The sequence below is a fragment of the Suricata suricatta genome, chromosome X, assembly GCF_006229205.1.
Source record: "Suricata suricatta isolate VVHF042 chromosome X, meerkat_22Aug2017_6uvM2_HiC, whole genome shotgun sequence".
NCBI lineage: Eukaryota > Metazoa > Chordata > Mammalia > Carnivora > Herpestidae > Suricata > Suricata suricatta.
In genome coordinates, this window is record NC_043717.1 from 93741249 (window position 1) to 93758574 (window position 17326).

The 17326-nt window shown below is 39.7% G+C and overlaps 1 protein-coding gene across 1 annotated transcript in view; it reads right to left on the reverse strand.

Annotated features, from left to right (window-relative positions):
* Positions 1 to 17326, reverse strand: part of MBNL3 (muscleblind like splicing regulator 3) — a 104958-nt gene that overhangs the window by 21066 nt on the left and 66566 nt on the right. The window contains exon 4 of the mRNA XM_029929903.1: positions 4849 to 5013. Coding sequence (XP_029785763.1) covers positions 4849 to 5013 — 165 coding nt within the window. The remainder of the gene's footprint in view (positions 1 to 4848; positions 5014 to 17326) is intronic.

Genomic DNA, 17326 nt, shown 5'->3' on the forward strand with positions numbered 1-17326 from the left:
TACCCCTGGGAACAATTTGTTGAACAAATAATGTTGGGCTTCAGCTGCGATATCTAAAAGTAAAATCTTGTCTAACATTTTAGCAAACATGGTCAAATCCAGATGCAATTGGGGGCTGGTTGAATGGTATGACTCCACATACTCCTGTGACCTGATGTGGTCAACCTCAGTCAATGCAGAACTTCACATGATAATGACAGTCATAATTATATTAAGAGCACATTAACCTGAGAATTATATAATGCTTGTTGTCGCCGACTTAAACGTTTTGCAAAAATCACTTTACAAAACAGCTAGATGTCAGCACATTAAGATGATAGAGCTCAATGTCATCATGTATCATTTTAAGAGTAGATAAGCTGAAAAATCCACTGAAGAACTTTCATTAAAATACATTGTAATTTCTGTACTGATCAGGAGACTGGTCATCTGCAATACGGACATGGTTTCCTCTCCCATCATATCTACAAAATGGCTTGCCCACATTTTCTCATGGTTATTTTTAACAAAAGAGCCATGGCAATAGGGAGATAGCAAATCCCTTGGGCAATAAGGTTAGTTTTGTGTGTGAACCATATGAACTATATATGAACTATGTGAACCAGAAAAAGTGTAACTCTGATGTGAATATGCTAAAAGTATGATGTATTCTGGTGAAGGAAGGATATTATTCTTTGTCTTTAACTACTTAATCATTTAACTAGTTAACATTTTCAAAAATTAAAAAGTCAGCAAATTATTTTGCAATTCTGTTCACTTAAAACTGTCCCAGTCCAAAGTTTCAGAATGGAATAATATAACACTTTATCGCTCCTATTTAATTAAGGGAAAAAAACCCTGAAAACGTTGGACTCTAGATATTATTTGTTATCAGTGTATCCACCTTCCTTCTATCTACTGGAACTTCCTTTTTTCCCGTTTTGGTTCTGACGTGTTACATCACCTTCCCTCCTTACTATAGTAATGTCAGATAAAGATATAAACTTGTTTATGGGAAATGTCTTTGGTAGATAGAATTGTAAAACTGATGTAAAAAGCTGGGGGGGGGGATCCCAGACAGATATCAGATGACTGTGTCTGCAATGAAGGAAAAGTCTGGAGGGGAACCCATATTTATAGGCTCTGTGGTTTGGAACACCATAATGTGGCCACAGGAATGCAAGTCATGAAAAACTTACAGCAGACCAGAGGACTTGGCACACCCCAGTGGCTGAACCAATAACCTGTATATAAATCATCAGGTGAATACACTTGACTGGGTGAAGTTCACCTGCATGTAAAGAATTGCTTCCATGTGAATCACCACATTCAAAGAGAGAAACTAAAGGAGTTTACTAGACACAGAGAGGTCTAGATTATGCAAAATGTCTAAATCAGACATATTTTTAATCGACTTACAACATCATCCCCACTGAATATATGCACACATTACATCCAGCACTGAGAATCCTTCTTTCCCATATTGAAAATTCCTAGTTGTGAAATTGAAATTTTAAGACATTAGCTTTGCTTGAGAGCAATCCAAATCCAGAGTGCCTACTTTCCCTAAAACTCTTCTGTGGGGCTCGTGTTTGCCTCTTAATTATGCCAGGGGGCTTTCTTAAACATGAATTTTTGCTGTGAACATCAGAAACTCTCTTAACTGCACTGAAAAACACTGGGGAGTCACGCCCTTTCTCTCACTTGCTAAACTTCCTCAATAAAGCCAACAAAAGCTTTCAGAGGTAGAATTTTATACTAGCGAATGTCAATTCAGACCTGTTAAATACAGTGAGCAAACCTGCCTGCTACAGCAAGCATTCCACCCAAATTGACTAGGTGTGGCTTTTATTCATTGTTCAGTCACACTGAACAGAATCTGTCCTCTAGCTACCATCCCATTTAGGTTGACATTCCCTTTATCTGGGGGCTTATAATAAGCAAACCACAGTCAATTTTCCAAAAGCAGATGTGCTCTTTTGGTATCCTAGAAACGGATCAAAGTATGCTTTGTGGAAAGACCTGAAGTTCAAGCCAGTGATACCAAATGGGTCTTAATATGCAACCATACAAATATCAGGACTGGAAAAAAAAATATCGACATTGGAAATTTAAACAAAAGCTCGACTATTTTAGGGAGAAGAATCAGATTACCAGGGTGGTGGGGGTTCAAAAGGATAGAGAGATGTTCGCGGAGCGTAGGTACAAGAAAATTTAAGTAAAATCATATATTATTTCTATAGTAATATCAAGATCCATAATCAAGAACATTTCTTTCAAATCAGACTGGTAAATGTCACTTAAAATTGCTCACACAATTGCACAATTACAACATGCCCACAGAGCTTTCTCGACCACAAAATAGGACCATATCAATCATCTTGGGGTTAGTGTTTTGTATACATAATAACTGCAGAAATTAATCTTTTATCAGTTTATCACATCACAACAGCTATTGTTAAATAATCTACAAGATAGAAAAGCAATTTCCCATTGTTCCCTGGGGTTGTCTAAGTAATGTCTTATATCTTACGATACACTATAAAATAAATTGTACTCCTGTGTGTCATATCAGTCATATTCTGCAGCCTGAAATCTGAAATTACCCTCATTGAAGAAAAAAGGGAAATGTATTCTATTATAGAAAGCATGGAGAATCAAATTAGAAAGCACAAGAGGCTAGAAAACTCAATGGATCTCTTATTGGACTCTAAAAAAAAAGCCACCCCCTATTCTCCAGGGTGAGCCAGCATGATCAATAATGCATGAATGGTTGAGATGGGGAATGGAAAGACTCTCCTGGAGGCTGAATAGAAGATGAATAGTCTGCCTTCTGCCTTTACCCCTGCTTTATTCCAGGCCCTGCTCTCTGATTCCCTGAAACAGGGCATTTGATTGATGCCCCATTGCTGTCCCTTGACCTATGAAGAAATAAAAAAAAAGCCCCACATGTGCCGGCTCTACAGGAAATGCCAGGCTCAGGTGTGTGATACAATTGGGCCCCTCTTCTTGGCTCAGTCTGAAATTGGGACATCCTACAAGAGGCCAAGAGTACTAATGATAGTGGGTGAAAAGCTCCCTTGCTTTATTGCCCTTTGACTCATACTTTCTGGACTTACCACGTATGTTCATTTCTCTGTGGCTCCGTTCATACTATTCTCAGTATCTAGAACAATTTATCTTCCCTACCCCTTTAGAAATAGCAAAAAAAATGGAAATACTTCAGTGTGTGGAAAGCTAATGAAAAAGCTTGGAGAAGGAGTTCAACAATCTAAAGTATTACTGAGTTCCATGGCAAATGTTTTTGGCAAACTAATATTTTAGGAGATGAAATCTACTAATTTTGAGTAAATTTGTCTGGACCTTCTGGAAAAAGAGGTGCAAAATTTTAGTGACTCATCAATGCCTCAACCAACTGTTTTGTTCAGTATCTATAAAGATGTACCAGTTAAGGGGTGCCCTCTCCCCTGATTCTCAGCACTGATTTCCTTCAATTTTGAGAATCAGTGCTGAGAATCAGGGCTCAGCTTTGCTGAGACCAGGTTAACCTAACCCCACATTTTCATTGCATCCAAATATTATATATGTTTTTCAGCTTTCAGTGAGTTTATTACATAGTCACTGATGACACGGGTAACAAATAATGACAACATAACACTTTCAAATTAAGGTCTAGATAATGATTTAAGGGAATGGGACACCACTGAACTCAACTTGAGACCTGAAAGGGCTCAGTAGTAGAGGGAAAGTTTCTAATTCCTCCTGAAAGGTCTCAGACTAAACTGTAACAGGAAAATATGACTTTTTAAAGGATCCATTTCAACTCATTGATCCACAAAAATACTAGACACTGGTCTAGAATGAAAACATAATCTTTTAAATTTCTGCAAAGGGAAACTCTGTGACTAGGTTATGTAAAACCACCGTCAAATACCTGGCTGGGATTCCTCAAGAATGTCAAGGTCATGGGAAACAGGGAAAGACAGAGAAACGGTCACAGACCAGGCGAGAGAGGGGAGACCGCAGTCAAATGCATTGTGGTACTCTGGATTCGACACTGGAACAGAAATGTGACACACTCATGGAAAGACTGATGAAGTCTTAATAAATTCTGGAGTTTAGTTCACAGCAATGTGGAAAATGTTGCTTTCTTCATTTCATATACCATGAAAACATGAGAAATTAAGAGTGGGGGACCCTGGGTCAGGGCAATAAGGGAACTCTCTGTACTGTCTTTGCAACTTTTCCTTAAATCTGTAATTATTTCATAGTAGAAAGCCCATTGGAAAGGAACAAAACCACCATCAAAGAGCAAGGCCATTTCAATTCATATGCCGGAACTCAACGGTTTACTTGTAATAATCATCAAACCTCCTCATCTTAAAATATTAATATTCATATTCTTCTTTAAGGTGAATTTATGGTAAATTCAACCCAGGTTTTAAACCCAACACACCCAAAGGCTCCCTTCATGTTCACAACAGTTTTTGAGTGTCAATGAATATATTAGCTGGCATCCTAAATCCTTCTGGAACTAATTTCCCGAAGACCCGGCAAGGTTATTCCGATGCAGAACTATATTATTTTTTTTAATGTTTTATTTATTTTTGATACAGAGAGACACAGCATGAGAGAGGGAGGGGCAGAGAGAGAAGGAGACACAGAACCGGAAGCAGGCTCCAGGCTCTGAGCTAGCTGTCAGCACAGAGCCTGACGCGGGGCTCGAACCCACGAACGTGAGATCTGACCTGAGCCGAAGCCCGACGCTTAACCGACTGAGCCACCCAGGCGCCCCAGAACTATATTCTTAAAAAAACAAACCAACGAAAAACATCCATGCAGTTTTCCCAAGACAGAGCCGTGACTTACAAGTGGTGCCATCTGAGCGTTCTGGAGCATGTACTGCATCTGCTGGGCGAACATGACGGCGGCAGTCTTCTGTTGAATCAGATTGTTCCGTCCATTAACTTTCAGCTGCGTTTTTAGGTGTGGAGGAGGGTGAAGGTACTTGCAGTTCTCTCTAGCACACCGACCCTACAAATGAAGAATGAAGAGTTCAGGGAATGCATGCTGATATTTAGAGAAAGCTGGCAACAAAATAACAAGTTTCTGGAGCTCCAAGCCTGTGGGAAGGAGTCCTGTACTGAGGATTTTGCATTCATTGGCTCATCTAGTCTTCATACCAACCCTCTAAAATGGACACTCTTGTAATCCTTACCTTTCAGATGAGGAAACTAAGAGAAATGTACCCAGTTACAAAAGTGACAAAACCACAACTAAAACCCAGGGAGTCTGATTCCAGAACTCATTCTCATAGGCACTTTGCTCTGCATTAAATTATGTGGAAAACATAAAATATTAGGAATACTATGATACCATCACAACATAACAGGTTTAAATAAAAGTTTCCTGATAAATTAAGTAAGATTTGGGATTTGGATCTACATCTGCAAGCAATCAAGAAAATGGAGGGAAAATGTTAGATAACTATATACACATAAATATACCTTACACATTTTAGATTCATTATTCTGGACAATTTTGGCTCTAACATTCTTTTTCCTGAATCCATACAATGTGAGAAACATCCTGGAATCCCCTGACGTTGTGTTCGTCAGAGGAGAAATCTTTATACTTGGCACGCATGTTGTTCTTCAGGTTCCAGAAGCAATGGTCCCAGATCACTTGGGTAATTGAGACCAAAGTGTATTTTGGAGTCTCAGCTCTTTCGAAGTTGTATTGATGTGTTTAAGCACTTCCAGACAGGGTGAGATAGCAGTCCTGGGCAATCAAGTATGCATTTGGTGTTGCCTAAATGCTGATCTGGCTGCTAATTATGGGGTCTACTATGTGACAGTAAAGGACGTCCCTGGACAGGGATTTATCACATCATCAAATTGGACTTATTGTTGTATTTGTTTAACTCATGAGCACTATACAAAGATGCTAGTGATTCTCTCAATCACATTACCAGGTCCACCATAATCTTTTCAAGACAAGCACAAATGCCAGCAATTCTTTTTCTCACAATGCTATTTTTTTTTTTTTTTTTACAGTGCATGAGCTTATTTGGACAGAGAGGAGTGAAGAAAAAAGGCAGTTTTTTTTTTTAACCCAAGTGTGCAAGCTGCTAGGATGCCTGAATCCACAGGAAAAATGGGTTGGCTCACTGTTTGTTTTTTTTTTTTTTTACTGTTTATTAATTTTTGAGAGAGAGACAGACAGAGAGACAGAGAGACAGAGTGCAAGGGGGAAGGGGCAGAGAGCAGGAGACAGAATCGGAAGCAGGCTTTGGGCTCCAAGCTGTCAGCACAGAGCCCAACGCAGGGGCTCCAACTCACAGACCGTGAGATCATGACCTGAGCCGAAGTCGGACACTCAACTGACAGCCACCCAGGCATCCCAGCTCACTGAGTGTTTTTTTTTTTTAATTTTTAATGTTTTTTTAAATTTATTTTTGAGAGAGAGAGAGAGAGAAACAGCATGAGTAAGGGACAGACAGAGAGAGAAAGGGAGACACAGGATCCGAAGACAGGCTCCAGGCTCTGAGCTAGCCCCCAGATTCTTCACCCTCCACCCAGTATAAGTGAGGTCCTCTGGCTCCGAATTAACAGAATTAACAGCTCCGTGGGAAGCAGTGATGCTTGGTGGCCTCCTCCTCCCACACCCTAACATCAAGAGTTCCCCAAGGTTCTGTCCTAAATCCTCTGCTCTCCTCTGTAATCTCTTATCTCTGGAGAAATGAAGTTCTTGTAACGTTTCACCCATCACCGCACTGGGCTCAGATCCTAAATCTCCATACCTATCTCTGCTCCCTCTTCTGAATTTCAGTCTTTTGCCATCTCTAACCACACCTGCACAGCATCCCACCCCCTAACCAGGTCTAAAGAACTTACTCCCTACCTTCCTTCTCCGGACATTAGTTTTCCTTTTCCCACATAGTCCCATTTAGGACCACCACTCCACTTCCCAGGCCGAGCAGGATCGCCTTGGATTTGCAAACCCACCTTGACAGCTCTTCCAGACGAGTGGTAAACACAACCAGACATTTACACAGAACACAGTTTGTAATCCCTTCTGGAACAGCTTTATAAGGAAGACTGTCTCTTAGATTCAGGAGTTCCAAAAAAATAGATCGGTTTAAACAATAAAAAGAAACGGAATACATTAGGATTTTACCATTGTTACAATTTAGAGTTTTAACCTCGTTTACACTGAATGCAATCAGAGAGAGGAGGGAAGAAAGGGAGGGAGAGGACACGGTGTATTTGACACCTTTCCTGCCAATCTACAGATACAGAATTACTGCCTGCCTTTGTGCTTTGAGATTACTGTCCTTTAATAACTTCTCTTAAACCTTGTCTTGAAAAACTAATGACATTTGGACAAAGCGAAAACAGTACACAGAAATAGAAAAAGAAAGAATTACACTTTAATAATTATATCAACTTGGGCTTTAAAACTAAAATATGGAATATGAGGCAGCATAAGACTTAAAAATACTTATTCATCTTAGTTATGAGATTTTACTTGATTTATAAAGCATTCTGTTTTGAACGGCAGAGTCCATAATTTAATTCTATAACAATGCAAATGTAAAGCAATACTACCTTACCAGAGACTGCTGCTTATGTTTAAAAAAGGCATATAAAAGACCAAAAAAATCTGCATTTTTCTATCCAAACAATATATGATGGGACCAAATAATGTAATACCAATGTCATCTGTGGAACACAACATTTCAAAAGGAAACCACGTTTTTTCAAGACGACTCTGGAACTCAGAATGACATATTTATATGTATAACATTTGGTGATAACAAATCTCCTCTGTATAGTATTCATTCTTCAAGAGGCCCAAACTTAATTATACGCTAAAATACTTTAATTGGAGTTGAGAGTGGGGGAGGGGATAAACTTTGTTTTTGACATTTGCTAACATTTGCTTTTGGTCCTTGTAGGGGATTAAGGCTTTGGTAAACATGTCGGGATGGGTTGGGGTGGAGGCAGGGGAGGGATGACCCAGCACAGTCTGTAATGATCTATTGTTCTTGGCCTTCGGAAAACCAATGACTAGGGACTAAAAAGGTTCCACTGTTTTCTTTAGACCACCTAAGCACTCTGAATGGTTCCCAAGATATCCTATCACATTGGGTCTGTAATAGCCCAGATACTATCTTGGTCTGAAAAACATCACCCTTCAGGTTTCCCAAGCTGACTCAATGGTGTCCCAAGCCCTCCTTCTAGACCCATAGTTCAGAGTTGCCATGGGCTCAGTGCAATGAAGTAGACTATGTCATAAAAGACTTTACAAGTCTTGTCCCTGTGACAGTTGCCATCTGCCAGCAGAGCTGACACTGAGAAACAGCAACTAAGGCTAGTCAAGACAAAGAACTCTCTCTTTCTCCCTCCCCAAATATACATGGAAAATGAAAGAAGCATCGCAGAGATTGGCATGCAAGTTCATTGATGCTTGCGTGAATTTCACTTCTTTTCCATTTCCTTTGGCCTTAAAAACAAATCATTTTCATCTGGTCTTTCACTATGTTACTGAGTTAAGAAAACAGCAAAGTGATTCCATAGGAAATTGGTTCTCTGCTGAACGACCTGCTGCTACACCCATGAATCTTCCAGTCCCCCCTTCCCATGTACTCACTTTGAAATTGCACCCAAAATGCAGCAGGGAGAGAAAATGGCCAGTGAAATTTCTGAAATGCATCTGCCTCAAAAAGTTGATGACAGACAAAGGCAAAAGTTGCAGAGCATTGATAAAACCTCCACAATTCAATCTATTTCCTTTTTCCTACCTTCAGGCTTTTGACAAATGAGTACAAAGCCTTTGACGGAGAGAGAAAAGTGGCATTGTAGAGATTCAAATCCCATCTAAGTCTTGGGAGTTATGAGAGTGAGTCTGTCAGATCCAAGATTTCCCAGGCACTTCATGGTACAAAGACCTTGTGAAATGTACTTTTTTTTATGTTCAGAAGAGAAAGCTCTACCATCCATCAGAATAAGAAAAGGACCCTAGGAAGCTGAAAATTACCCTTTGTCAGTCAGAGTATCTTAACAGAAACAGCTGTTTGCAGAATGATGGGCTTCTTCAGATACATTTGGTATTATGGGGAAAAAAACCTCCCCTCAAATACAATGATAAGTGGATTATCTTTTCAAAGACACCTCACACCTCTGCTACGCTACCAAGAGTTAAAGTGGCATGCCAAATAAAGGTAACAAGCAGATTACTTGTTCGAAGAAAAAAAGATATGTTATTTCATCTTAATGATCATGTGTTAAATGAAAAACCCTATTGATCAGTGCCCTACTGAAACATACTTACATGCATAGACATGGCCTCTCAGAGGAAGTAACAGTTATTTGAGAATTACAGACAACATGTCCAGGGTTGCCTGGTTCCTATGATCATCAAGACCTATTAAAAGTAGGAACAATCTAAAAGAGCTAAAAGTGAGGGGACATCAACATAAACTATTATCCAGATGTCAGCGTACTAATGGCTAACTGCCCCCTTTCTTCTTCGTAGGGTTCCATCTTTCTAAAAATGGATATATTCTGAATCATTTTCTCCTCTAATACACCATTTATGAACACTGATGAAAATGCATAAAGAACATCCTTAAATCTCACATACAGCTTTTAATTTACATTTGGGATGCATATGAGAGATCTTTTCCATAAAAAGTCTTTAATAAGTCATTTCCTGAAAATATCGAAGGCAAGATTGAGGCTGAACATAGACCCCCATGGAGAGGGCCACCCAAGCACCTCCCTCCCCTCCTCCACTGTAATCAGCACTGTGTCCCGTTTCCTTACGCTACTGAACTCTGCTTTCTTGATATCCCATTTACACAGGGCAATGACTTTGGTTCTAAACCAGGCACCAAGTCTGAAAAAGTCAGGGGCTGGAAGGAGGGAAGAAGAATTTTCTTGACTATCTGCCTCAAGAAAGCTTTCGAACTGTGACCTCCAAAAGATGAAAGGACTAGGCTCAGTGATTACTGTTTGTTCTGAAAGAGTCCACAAAGAAAACCTGGTTACCAAACTGTAACATTTGGAGCTGACCCAGATTTTTCAGAACACCTTGGTGTGCCTTTATCTTCTTGAGAAAGTAAAGGCCAAAGAAATGAGGTGCTTGTCCTAATTAACAAGCAGCTCAGTAAGGATAGGAGCCAAGTTCCCAGACTCTGACTGCCCAATAGAGATTTTCAGTTCAAAAGACTTTCTCTAAAAATTTGCCTGGACTCATCTGCCCCCCCCCCCCGGTCCTCCGCCTCCCCCCTCTTTTGTGCCTCCAACTGCACCTGGTACTCAATTTTATCATATAGCACTTATCACTGTGTACATCAATAAATTGTTTGCATGCCTATCTCCCCATTAGACTTTGAGCTTATCTAAAGGTAGGACTATATCTTCTTCATCTTTGAACCTCTAGGGATGTTTCTGGGCATCATGAATAGTGGCCACTTCATAAGTTTGCCGAATGAATGAATAAATTTTGTAAGGATGATTTTATACGGAATCACACTGTTTGCCTCAGAAGCCTACTCACTGCTCTTACTATTTCCTTCCATTAAGCTTTTCCCTCTTCCTCCAAGAAGGGATCAACAGCCAACGTATGAATTTGGCTATTCCTGGTTGTCTGTCCCAAATGATTGGCTATTTCTATTCAGGTCTACAAAATCGCTAATTTATACCTTTTCCTCTGAATATATACTCTGGGCTGTTTGTGACCATCATGGCTGAAAAATCCTGGTAATTCAGTATAACTGAACCAGAAGTGTCAGGACCCCATGAGGCACACAGACACAAACCCAGGTCTAATTCCAGGGGTCTGTAGTCATAAGAAACCTCAGGACGTGGGGCCCCACAGAACTGAATAAAGGAATCTGCAGCAGATTCATATTTAATCAGCACCTGAGCCTGCCCAATGGGGAGCACTGCATTTCTAGGATCAGCTTAGAATAAACTGGCTTCACCAACTTCTCCACCCCACCCCACATTTCTCTGAACACGCTGCAAGTCAAATTTCCTGAAGCTACTTAGACAAATGTGGAATACATGGGACCTTCTTGTGGGTATCTATTGCTTACGCTGCGTTCTTACAAGAAAAACATTCCTACTACACTTCAAGACTTCCCATTCAGGTGCATTCACATTAAGCGTTTATTTTTGAATAATCATGAGCTTAAATTTTTCTGTGAAAGTTTTTGAGGAGAAAATAACACTAAAAATCATAGTGGCTGTTTGAAGTGAAACCAAGCCTGCCTCACCCATACCTCAAATCTGCTTCCTGCCCTCTCTATCTCCCGAGCTGCTCTAATCAAATACCTTTAGATGCATTAGAAAATTATTAACTGAGTAACTGTTCAATAATAAGCTCCTCAAGAATGCACCCCCTCTGTTTACAAAACAGCTAAACCAGAATCAAATCAAAACCCAAAGACAATGAAAGCACACTGGTACCAAATTGCCAGAAGTCAGAAGGCATTTCTCATGCTAACTATTCATGGAAGCTGTCTTCGGAGTAGTTCTATGGCTGCTAACATAAAATATCATTAAAACACAGAAAAAAGGAAAGCAAACATCATCATGTTCAATTTGTTACTCCAAGAGATAAAATACACATAAAGTCATGCAACATAGGCTTTGTTACGAAACAACATGAAGGAAGGTCTCTTTCGGCTCATGGTCAAATCTCGTGCTGTTAGGGGTTGCTGTACCTCCCCTGCAGTCACCTACCATAGTGATACACACCCAGGACAAAGAGGACACCAGCGGCTTGCTCTCACCCTTTCTTGCCCAGTTAGAGATTCTGCCTAAAACCTTCCTCAGGGTTGCCAGATTTATCAAACGGAAATATAGAACTCTCAATCAAACTTGAATTTCAGATAAACAATGAACAATTCTTTTAGGATAAATATGCTCTCCATTTAATATATTATCTGGCAACCCTCTCCCTATCCATTCTTCTACCCTGGTTAGTTGAGCTAAACGAAGTCAAGTTCTCAAAAACCCATTTCACCCCCTTTACCTTAAGGATATAAGAATTTCCCTCCATGGAACCAGCCCAGGCTCTACTGGGCCTTCAGTTGCCCCTAGCAGAGCAAAGGCACTCCCTGTCCCAGCTTACCTGACCAGCTGCAAGGAATTAAAGGAAGTTGGCTGTTGGAGAAAGCAATTTTTTAATCCATGGCTCCTCCCACCAAAAGCTTCACACAGCTCCCTACCTGTCAGCCACTCCACTTTCCCACCCACAGTGGCGCAATAGTATATTCAAATGACTTTGTGCCTGCCTGAGGCTCCTCCTTTAGGTTAGGATGAAGAGGGGCATGGTCAGTGACCACCATGCTTAGCTTCCAATTCTGAATGTATACACGTTTTTGAAACATATAAATTATTACAGGAAGATGAGGCTTTTATGTTTGGAAGGTTTTATTTGTGTGTGGGAGGGGTGACGAGGGTGGGTGAACTTTTTTTCTGACCTTCAGCCTTGTCTGTGGAATACTCAAATTCAAGCAAGTCATCCATTAAAGCTGGGGAAAATGACAGCTAAGGCATCACGTTTTGATATGCATACATTAGATCTACGCAGATACATATTTGAAACATGCAAACAAATGGCATGAATAACCCTTCTTTGCATATATTTTTTCAGCCAACCCTTGATTATTCATATTAAAAGACTCGGACAAATAAAGGGGCATGGTTAATTCTAATGAACACAAAAATACAGTCAGGAAAAATGGCAATCCGTAATGGCCCCACCTTACAGAGCATGTGTATCACAAAAGTGGTAATTGGGAACATTAGGAGTCAGTTACTAAGCATGGTCCTGAATTTCTTTTTTATTCATTAGGAATGCAGACTCTTCTCATTCCTGCTTTTGCATTCAACTGTTGCAACATCACTTATCATGTTGTCTCTGGAAGAGTCTGCTATTGAAAGAATGTAAGTGAAACTAGCAAATGAGGTCTTAATATAATCGTGAAAACAGTTTTGGTCTCTAAGACTCCAGAAAGAGTTTCCGTGACTCTTTAGAGTCCTTGGACCACACTTTAAATACTGTGATCTGTAGTAAGTATGCAACAATTTCTGGTAGAAGGAGCAGTCAGTAGTCTAGAAACTCTCTGAGGGCAGAAGCCATGTTTTATATGCATTCTAGTCTCGGAGCAAAGCCTGGCTAGGGACTGCTCATCTGACTGACTTCTGACTCCCAAATTCCAGTATTTCATAAACTTCATTAAGTGTTTTCATATTTTTCCTGTAACTTTATTAACAATCTGTTTTGAAACAAAACTGGCTTTAATTTGCACTGCGTATTCCAAAACATTTGTATTTCACAAGTGCAACAGAAATAAGAGTGTCAGAGGTGACTTCCATATTTTAAAATGGAAAAATTAAAAGATTAAAAGCAAATATGTCTTCAACATTAAAAAAAGTATACAGATGCCTTTGTTGGAATTATCAAGGATTCAGAATTCATAAGGTCAGGAAGAATGAAATTGTACTACACTGGGGAAGTTTATATGTTTATCATATAGCAGGTTAGGGAAATCGGAAAGGGTAAAGCTGGGAAGCATCTGCCAGAGTGTGGACCGTAGAATGCTATTTCCAAGAGAGGAGCCTCAGAAGCTGAGTTTCCTAGTTCAATTCTTGTAAGAGTGGTATACTACGTTCCTCTCTTGGAGACGGTGCATATTAAAAGTTCTCTCTTGTCTTGGTGGTAGTAGCAAATGAAAGAAAGAAAAAAAAGAAAGAAAGAAAGAAAGAAAGAAAGAAAGAAAGAAAGAAAGAAAGAAAGAAAGAAAGAAGGAAGGAAGGAAGAAAGAGAGAAAGAAAGATTGATTCTCTCTCATATGTCCTCCAGTAAAGAATCCTGCGATTCCAACATGGTTTATCACATAATCTATAGCTCTTTTTCTCGTAAAACACCTTTTGCCATATCTCATTAGACTGCCATTATGAAACATACTGATTGATCTAATAACTCCCTCCTACCAGAGCCCAAACCAAGTCCAATAGCATTGGATAGATCCAGTTAGTTTTTCCTTCACACTTTCCACTTCTATTTCTCTCCTAAATAGAAAAATATAATTGAAGTCCAAAGAATTTGATGTCCCATTGAAATGACATTTAACATTTTTGCCTATCCTGGATCTCCTAAAAGCTAACAAGATGGCGATTTTTCCCTCCGATGGCTACAAAGAAACACCCCACAATCATCTTCCTGGCTTTCCTTCTTTTCCTTGAATGCTTCAGTCAGGCAGCTTCAAGACTTCTCTAACGGGCTTTCCCTATACTGTGACTTCTGTCCCTTGAAACCAGGCCAATTACCTTAGGTTTTCCATGACTTAAAACTTAAGGGTCTCAAGTGAGATTTAATGCACTAAAACTTGGGATGTAAGGCATTTGGCAATCCACTCGATTCCTAAGGGTCTTTGTTTTGCACGAAGCTTAAATCTTGGGGTTTCCACTTGGCAAAATTAAGTTTCCTGACCCTGAGTAAAAAGAAAGTTTTAAAAAATGAAAGTTTCAAATAGCCTGAAAACTTCTAAGGTGAGTATACAGTGGGAAAGGCCCTGATTATTGTTCAGATTTAAACAATTTATCTTGGCGGGGCTCAGTATGCTGCTAAGAATACATGAATGAAATAATTACATCTCTCTAGACAGCAACAGATCCCTCCACCCAGAGGTTATGCAAAGGGCACATATAGTTATTGATTTGCCTTTGATTTTGAAATTACAGGCACAAACATGGAAATCAGTCCCTCTTTTACTAAACATAAGTCTTTTTTCAGATGAAGACATTTAAAAGCATGATATCAAAATGGTTGTTCATGGAATCTTGCTAAGTTCACAAAGGTGAAATCATGTTTCAACCCCCAAATTGAGCCAAAGGTAACCACATGAAGTAAGCATTTTCATCACACACTTACCCAAACACCAGACTAATACCGAATATGCAATTTCCAAGCAGGAAGTCTTACTTCATGGAGGCATGGACTAAACTTACATTTTGTTAATGTAATATATTTTTTTTGTCACCAAAAGTCTTAATGAAAACTCTGTGCTAACTTGTTATTAAAACTGTAGGCATTTTAGACAACTCCCCCCACCAAAACTCCAAACTCTAAATGCACTGTGTATTTAAATCAAGTGGTATTTTTGACCAAGTGATTATTTTTTTTAAGTATCTGAAAATTAGGCCAAATTCCTGTTTGGTTTTGTTCTGCAGACATAAAAACAAGGAGTTTCATTGATAAAAATGCTTTCTCTTTTCCAAATAAAGACCTATCCTGTGTAGCCTGAATATCTACCAAGTATATGCAGCTTCATTCTAAAATGTGCATCAGAGATGTGAACAGAATTGAGAAAGTTCCAGATGAAACTGCTGAGATTACTTTTTTAAAAATATAGGTTTTAAAGTGAGTTGCTCTAACTTAGTAAATATAGCAACCTTGTTAAGCTCGCCTTCTGCTTTCAGTGAGCAGTTAATATTTGATGATGATGAAGAAACTGTTCCTAGTATTTAAAGAACCAAACAAGGGTTAGTTTAAAGAAGATAAAATGATAAGTGGAGGTTTTATGTTTTAAAATAAATCAATCCCTCAACCGTAAATGTCTCCTAATCCTTACTCAGGAGACGTTGAAATATGATCTCTGCCAAAGAATGCCTATTTCCCAATCTAAAACAAGGACAAAAATAAAGTAAAGCAAAAAACAGCAAAGGGAAGTTAGTTTTAAAATCTATTAATTGTACTCTCCAAGTCGGTTTAAACAGCTGGAACCCAGTTCCTCAGGGGGTGGGGAGGGAATGGTATACTTGTTAGCCTGTACACATGAAGCACAAAAAGGCTTCGTTGTGCCTTCCTGAAAATCAGAATAAAATTAGAAAACTTCAGAAAACGTATCTTTCTGAAAAAAATAAAAGAATTCAGTTGTGTCATTTAATCTGTACAATAACCCTGGGTCAGTGTTTAACGGAAGAGCTGAGGCACACTAAGTTGAAGAAACAGACACAAAGTGACAGCACAAATGTAGCCAAACTAGGATTTGAACCGAGGTGCCCTGGGTCTGGAGCTCACATTCTTGACCAGTTCGATATCGCCTTATGGTCCTTTGGCATGTGTTAAACTGAGGAATGAGCTAGTTCAAATATTTCTGCTGTCTGGGCCACTATTATCCCTCTAAGATCGCAACAAAGATTGGACATCAACTGGCTGTTAGGCATGTCCAGAAGTGATTTAATAGATAAATGTACTGCACTGGCATGTTTTGTTCAGTGCCCAGGGATCTTGAGTAACTTGGAAATGAATAAGATAAGGTAACTGAATGTCCAAAGTTTTTTTACACCTTGTTCACTTGAATGATCATGGCTAACTTTATTGTGTGTTTGCCATGGCCTGGGCACTGTCCAAAGTGCTCTACATGCATTAGTCAGTCTTTCATCCTTACCAAAGCAGAGCAATTAGTAACACGTCCTCTCTTAGCACAGCTTTTTTGGTAAATGTTTGCACAATAGAATTTTTGCCAGTTGGTTTGGGGGAAGCAGTGTCACATCATTAGGAGTTGGGTTAAGGGAGCTTATACACAAATGACCGCAGCCTGAGAAAAGCAAAGGTCCAGCAAAAGCCTAAGGACACAGAACAGATGGAAGTGGGCTCAGAGAAAGAGTTGCTTGTGTGCATTTTGTGACTATTCTCGCCACCTTAAAAGAAGAATCTTTGACAAGCACAGTAGTGCTATTTAGAAGCAGGTTGACTCGGACCACAAAGGTCTGAGTGCTGTAGGCTGCATACTATCACAGAGCGGAGCAAATGTTCAATAACAAAAGATCAACCTTATCACAAAGTAGTACCACAGTGTTCTTCTGAAGCGTTTCATCCTACCGAAAACACAGGCAAATGATATCTCGCTACACTACACACACCACCTCACAAAAATCTGCACCACCCAAAGCTCAGTTTTAGTGGGGATTGACTTAAATGACTAGGGAGTAGGGACGCCTGAGTGGCTCAGTGTCTTAAGGGCCTGACTCTTGATTTCGGCTCAGGTCATGATCTCCTGGTCTGTGGGTTCGAGCCCCGTGTAAGGCTCTGTGCTGACAGCTCAGAGCCTGGAGCCTGCTTCTGATTCTGTGTCTCTGTCTCTCTCTGCTCCTCCCCGCTTTGCACTCTCTCTCAAAAATAAACATTAACAAATTTTAAAGACAAAGTATTACAGGTATTTGCTGATGACACTAAGGAATCTGGATCTCATACTAAGAGACAAAAGACAATTGAGCATGCAGACTCCAAAAGTGTAATCATATTTTTGAAGACAGCATGA